General features: G+C 31.6%; 1 protein-coding gene across 1 annotated transcript; it reads right to left on the bottom strand.

Annotated features, from left to right (window-relative positions):
* Window positions 1-3,763: 3,763 nt before the first annotated feature.
* On the bottom strand, window positions 3,764-5,260 carry LOC144843028 (adhesion G protein-coupled receptor E2-like). Its single transcript, XM_078699673.1, has 3 exons — window positions 5,115-5,260; window positions 4,398-4,499; window positions 3,764-3,931 (listed from the first exon to the last, which is right to left on the bottom strand). Exons 1-3 carry the CDS (start codon window positions 5,196-5,198, stop codon window positions 3,902-3,904), a joined length of 216 nt encoding a protein of 71 aa, XP_078555799.1. The 5' UTR covers window positions 5,199-5,260; the 3' UTR covers window positions 3,764-3,901.
* Window positions 5,261-6,911: the final 1,651 nt, after the last annotated feature.

Here is a 6,911-nt window from a genome sequence, read left to right on the forward strand (position 1 = left end):
GAGTATTAATTTTTAGTCGCGTGCAAACGCGACTCTATACAGCTCACTATGTCGGTCGGTAAACACTAACTCAAATTGGCGCACGCGAATGCAGCCATGTATATGGCCTTGTTTTCTAACTATCCAATCTTAGCATACGCTGAACCAATGAAGCACTAGAAGTACAAAAATCTCTTTTAGATAATTTGGACAAATATTATTAAAAATGCTTGTCGATACATAAATTATAGACGAGCATTGACCTTTGCACTCGTCAGAAAAAATCTAGTTCAATTCCAAGATATGTAACCGATTTTTAGCTTTAATATTTTGTCCCATACACAAAATGGTGAAACCCGTATCGAGAACCATGTTTATCTTATTATAGGACCGACAATTATCCATATGCATAGAAACATTATTAGGCCTATCTATAAGCCAGTCATTACACTTTTCTATGTTTCTATTAGTACTTAGTACGTTTTAGATCATTATCAGAATAAAAAATTGCACATATTCTTATTAAATCACAGGCAATAGATGATGGCATGTCCTTTACATAGCATAAGAAAGAAGAGGACCTAATATACTACCTTGTGGTATCCCATATAAAATTGTCCTTAAACATAAGCAAAATTACAATTAAAATAAGTGAAGTAAGAAAATAATAAAGCACTCATAACCCACTATCCCCTTAGGCAAAATCTACAATTTTCTTAAATATGTTTAATATGAACTTAAGGCTTTTTAAAATAAGGTACATTCTTTTTTATTCTGCAGGCATAAATATAATATTTTGTTAAAAAGAGAAAAGAATTTGCAAGCCTTTGTCCCCAAAACTAATAATTTCATTGCTTAGATTAATTAAATTTCCTGTTCGTTCAAAAATAAGATTTTCAATAAATATCCATAAAGGACAATACACAAACATATGAAGTAAATTGCCTTTCTCTTTTTAACAAAAGGAACACAAGTCCTAAACAACCTTTTATTTGTAAAAATAATTTTGTGAAGGTATTTGAATTGGAAAGCTTTTACTTTGCCAACAATATGTAGCTTATGGAGTAACAAAAAGCAGTTTTTAAAATCAAAATTGCCCATGTTTGAGCATTTCAATTTTGCTTCATTGATTGGTTTTTATTGCCTTCCAGTTCATTGGGATAGAATGCAGAATCGCACCATACAAAAGAAAGTCAAAAATTGAGTGGCCGAGCGGTTAAAGACAGTGGAACCGTAATTACGTAGCCTAAAACATCGGCAGGGGTTCGAGGCTCATTCACTCCATGGTTCTGGTGGTAGAACGAGTCTTCTCGGATAAGAACTATAAACCGTAGGTCCAGTGTACACATCTAGCTCGTGTGCACTTTAAAGAACCTAGTACATCTTTCGAGACGAGTAGGGGGTTACCCCGGTGTACTGTATAAGTACATCACATCCACTGATCATAACTAGGCACTCTGGGAGACCAGTCTTTGACTGAAGAGGTCGCCCAGTATAAATAAAATATTTCAATTCAATTCAATTTTAATTCCATACTTTGTTTCAAGACCACGCTGCGAGAGGAAAGATCCTTTGGAATTAGTTATATCTTTAATAGCATACGGATACCTGCATTCCACCACAAGTTTTGGATATTAAGCGTTCTCTTAACGAAACAGCAATTTGTTCCAAAGTACCTGACTACATATTTTATTTGCAATACCTGGATTTGATGGTATACACTCCAGGCTAGCATTACATCTCTATAAAATTTGGATAATTTTGTAAGCAGAGGAGATCTTTTAGAAAAATTAAAAGTTAATAATTATGTTTTTCTCACCAATGGCCTCCACGTACCTCTGTGGTTAAAACAACTTTCCATTTTGTATCCCCATCTTCCAGGTACCGTTTTATCCAACACAATTTAAATCGAAATATGTGGTATTTTTAAACCGGCCTTGTCTAATTCATTATACAATATGTTTTAGTTTGTCAGGTTTTCCATCCTCAAAGAACATATTTTGAAGTTTGTTAATATATTCTACATCAGGTGTTGGTAAATTTGTATTAAAATTGGTAATACCAAAGACTTAATTAATAATACTTTTCCAATCAAAGATAAACCTCTTAGTTTCCACATGTTGAGAACGCCTTTTATTCGTTCCAATTTATACCAAGTTAAGTGTAAAAAGTTGATCAGCGTTCCCCGAAACATACTAGAGGTATTTGATTGGCCCATCTGTCCAAGACATTTCTTGGTAAGGTAAATTTTAAAATTGGTATTGGCAAAAGTGCCTAGTAAATATTACTTTTATCAAAGTTGACATTTAGACCAGACAATTTAGAAAAAATTTTAGAAAATTCATCCTGCAAGACGAACACAGTATCATCTGCTAGTTGATATATTCAAATTATATCAGTATTTGTTAATAGATATACCTTCAAAGTGTTTATTTTGTCTCACTGATATCCCTAGCATTTCTGCCGCAATTATAAATCAATATGGAGATAAGGGGCAACCCTGTAGTAGTCCCCTCGATGGTTAAATAATTCGAGGTAAATCCATTATTAACTACACAGCTTGAAATATCATTATACATTAATTTAAACCATTTTTAAAAATCATTTTCCAAAGCCAAATTTGTCGAGGGATTCCTCAACAAATTTCTATATCATATCGATCATTGTTTCTGACAATGTATTATTTACAGAACCTTTTGTATCCTATTCGAAAGATATGATTTAAACCAAGAGCATTTAGTCTTTTACTAATTTACATAATAGTAATTAAACGCTTTTTTATATATCTAATAAGAACATACCTGTAATCTACTTCTATTTCTTTTAATGTGAAGCTAGAACTGTTTTTATAATAGCCTTACAAATGTCTGAGGTTATTATATAAGTTTTTGCACTAAGGTAAATCTCTTACTAAATTGTGTGCATTTTCTGTGAAAAATTCAATAAATTTGTTGCAATCATTATTATTGCATATATTTCCATCAAGTTTTAGAGAAATGTTGTGTTCTTCCTTCTTTTTTGTTTCATATCCACAAGGTCTTGGATGTATTTCCATAGTTTCTTTGGATTATTTATTTATTTTTTTTTTTTGCTTGTTTACATGCTTTGTTAATCTTATTTCTAAGTTCACAAATTGTGTAAGTATTTTATTATTTTCTTTATTCTTTCTTGATTTTTCCAACAGTTTATCTCTTTCTGAGAAGGCAGCAATAAGTTATGGCTTTATCCATGGTTTGCTTGATTCGAGATCAGGCAAACGTTAGTTCCCTGTTATATGCAGTCTGAATGGAATTGTTGTTGGTGAGCTGAGTGTTAGTGATTGTAGAAGATGTCATATTGACGATCACGACTTCCTCTTCCTTCCCTTCCTTTCTGCATAGTGTCAGTTGTATTTCTCCTTTCCTTATTATGTGTCCGAGATATTTCATTTGTCGTCTCTACACTCCGTTGATAATTGCATCCGTTGAAAATGTCTAAATTTGACAACCAAGATACTTGGCATTCTTCTCACATGCCTCTATCAACTTCCACAGCACAGGCATACAGTACAATTGACAATATGTATGTTTTTATGAGTAGTATCTTGGTAGCCATATAATTATTTCTGTTTTGAAGTGTATTTCTCATTTCCATCAATGTATTCTTTGCTTGTGCTATTCGACTTTTCACAGTATCACTTCTTGCATCTCTGTTATAATCACCAAGGTGTTTGAAATTCCCTACATTACTTATAGGTTTTAAATAAGCAATATGCAAATGCAAATACGCATCAGATGACCGATCTCTACTGTGTCCCTAGGCTGATCCTTTAACCTGAATTTAATTATTGCCATTTTTTCAAATCACAGGAAAGATTTCAACATATGGATTGGCGATACTTTTGGTGGTGACAGTTAAAGTCCAAAATTCCAATATTTCTTGTTTAAGATGCTGATGTTCTTATAGTGAAAACCTGCAATTCAAAACAAAACAGTTTATAGATAAAAAAAAATTAAAAAAGTTACATATTATTTTACTAATGATTTTAGAAGATGACTTGATTAATTGAATGCAATTCGAAGTGGGCCTTTTCTTTAGGTAGTCTGAGAACACCGTCACCACAACAGTTTCTAAATTAGTAGTTAATTAAGTAGTTAATTTCACGAACACAATGCTACGTTCCCTAGAGATATAAGGTATAAGTTATTTTTTTCTTTAGGCCTACGTTATTATCGTATTCATCGTTAAGTTGGGATCATGAGATTGTTTTGTTATTCATTCATTTATTTTATTTCGGATAGTACACCCATACAACAAAACATACAATATAAAGCAACAATTCAACCAGAAAATTATAACAACTTCCAAAATCACAACCTAAATATAAATTTGCACTAACTGATGATGGCAGCAGAACTCTACAGTACTTAGACAATTACCTCTTGACCCGAATCTCGGACTGAATTTGACCACTGGATATTTGACTGGAGTTGACCCAACATTTTCCTTCTGTCAAATAATTTTGTCCATTCCTCTTTTACCTTTGTATGTAAGATAAAACTATATTTTATAATGTTATGGCGATGGTGATGATGGGAATACGATGCTACAGACGGTTATAAAGACCATGGAGGAATACCTCCATGATAAGGACGACGATTAATGGCTTTTTAAATCTCTTATCTCATTCAGTTTCTCCCATTAACGGTGATTTTTGTTTCGTTTAACTGCCATTTCTTGTGTGTGGATTGCTTTAATATTGATATTAGGATTGATTTTGACCCTTAAATAAATGAATGCTGGTGATAAATTACAATTATGACAAAGACAATAGAATGGCGATGATAATGGCAATGATGACGACAAAGGTGATTGGCAATTATGATGATGACGATTATAATGACAATAATGGCGACGATGATAATGACAATGATGACAACAAATGTGATTGGCGATTATGATGATGACGATGATAATGACAATGATGACGACAAAGGTGATTGGCGATTATGATGATGACGATGATAATGACAATGATGACGACAAAGGTGATTGGCGATTATGATGATGACGATGATGATGGTATTGATGATGTTGGGTAATTAATGAATATGATGGTGATGGTGATAATAATGATGATAATTAACAACGTATACCTTTTGATCTAATACACAATAACATACGAAAATAAAAACACCCTGCATTGAATTAAGTATAGTGTAGAGATAAACGAGAAACATGCTATTGGCTAGGACTGCAAAAGGACCGATGATCCATGTAATTCCAAGTATAGGAAACAACAACAGGATTCCCTTGAGTGTTGATCTGAAATTGAATAAGATTTATTAAGAATATATTTTAAATAATCATGAAGAAATTGATACTAAGATCATAATGATTTCCAAAGAAGAAAACCAAACACATATATACCGTAATAAAAAAGCACTAATCTTTTTACAAAATGGAACTAAAATTGTCAATTAAAAAACGGTACGAGACTTTAGTTTGGAAATAACTGAAAGAGATAACTATGAGTAAGACATTTACTATATTATATATATTTAATTTGCGACAACGCCTAAAACATTGCCTTTCTTTAAAGGCCAGGTGCGGGCAAAATATTTCTATTGATCATACATTCCAATAATTATCGATCTATAGTTTCCCCTATGTTTCATAATTTTTGGGATTTTGTTTTTGTTAAACGAGCTTGTTGAAAATAAGCACTTTCAGTGGGGGGATAGTTCAAATTAAACAGTAAAATCTCTATTCTTTTCTACACACATTTTGTAAATAGAGAGGCATTTTAAAAGGCTATGAAAAATAAACGGTTTGGTAAAAAATGTTATCAGATGACTAAATATAGGTAATATAACTTGAATTTTACATTTCTGGTATTTTTATTCAACTTCAGATTTTTATTTTCATGCTATAGCAAAAATTATCCACCGTATATCCACCATCTTTTTTCACCCTTTAGGACATGTTACTATATTAGGTTAAACTACCTAACTACTGAAAAAAAGTCTTCCTGGTTTTTATGGCAGAATTTTGCCAAATTTTGTATTTGACCATTATAAATTCATGTTTTTTCATCTTGATTTCTGTTACAAATATTTGATTTATGTACAATTAATCAGATATTGTATTTAAAATTCATGCCTGTATATGAGCTTTAAGACTCATGTAGACTAGATAGGCCTACCTTAATTGTTTATATTCAGTTTGAAGTTTCTCCGACTTTTGCGTCATTGGTCCAGCACGAGAGTATATAATTATCAACATTTTTGTTAAAATAATCACATTTATCTGTAGAGAAATAAATATTATTATTGTCATTAGACCAAAGAATATCAAGCCTTGGTAGCGCTAAGTTGTAATTTGTAGAATTAAAGACCTTTACAAAAATATATTTACCGTATTGTTTTTTTTTTTAAATAACCGCATAATAATGAAATAGGAAATTATGAATAATATTTAAATGTCTTCTGAATTATAACATTCTTTATATACAAATAATATATCCAACATTCCTTCGGAAATAAAGATTAGTTCAAGCAATCATGTGTAATGATAATGATGGTAGATTACCAATGTAACAGCTATTATAGGAGTTACAGCAGCCCATTTTCCACTATAACTCAACCAGCACCTATCAAAAGAATAATATTATCAAAGTATCTAACAATTTTCATTCGTATTATGCAATGTATAACCTTAAATTATATTATAGACGAAGTAAGTAAGTAATATTTATTTCTTTCCAAGAACAGAATAAAAACAAAAACAGTATAGGCCTAATAATCTGAATGAAAATAAATACATAGAATAATACAAACGTTAAACGAGAAAAATTAAACATGGAAAGCAGGGAATAACCCTTTAAGCCCAAAGGCTTGTTTCCAAAGGGGTCCACAACGAATGACCTACCTACCTACCGTACCTAGACTTTA

The sequence above is a fragment of the Antedon bifida genome, chromosome 5 (assembly GCF_963402885.1).
Source record: "Antedon bifida chromosome 5, ecAntBifi1.1, whole genome shotgun sequence".
NCBI classification, from domain to species: Eukaryota; Metazoa; Echinodermata; class Crinoidea; order Comatulida; family Antedonidae; genus Antedon; species Antedon bifida.

Bases quoted from the DNA above. Each gene is read 5' to 3' on its own strand.
- LOC144843028 (XM_078699673.1), bottom strand. From the start codon at position 5,198: ATGTTTCTCGTTTATCTCTACACTATACTTAATTCAATGCAGGGTGTT. The intron at 4,500-5,114 runs GTATACGTTGTT...TTACATACAAAG, and splicing joins ATTGTGTATTAGATCAAAAG to GTAAAAGAGGAATGGACAAA. The intron at 3,932-4,397 runs GTAATTGTCTAA...TTTGAATTGCAG, and splicing joins TCCGAGATTCGGGTCAAGAG to GTTTTCACTATAAGAACATC.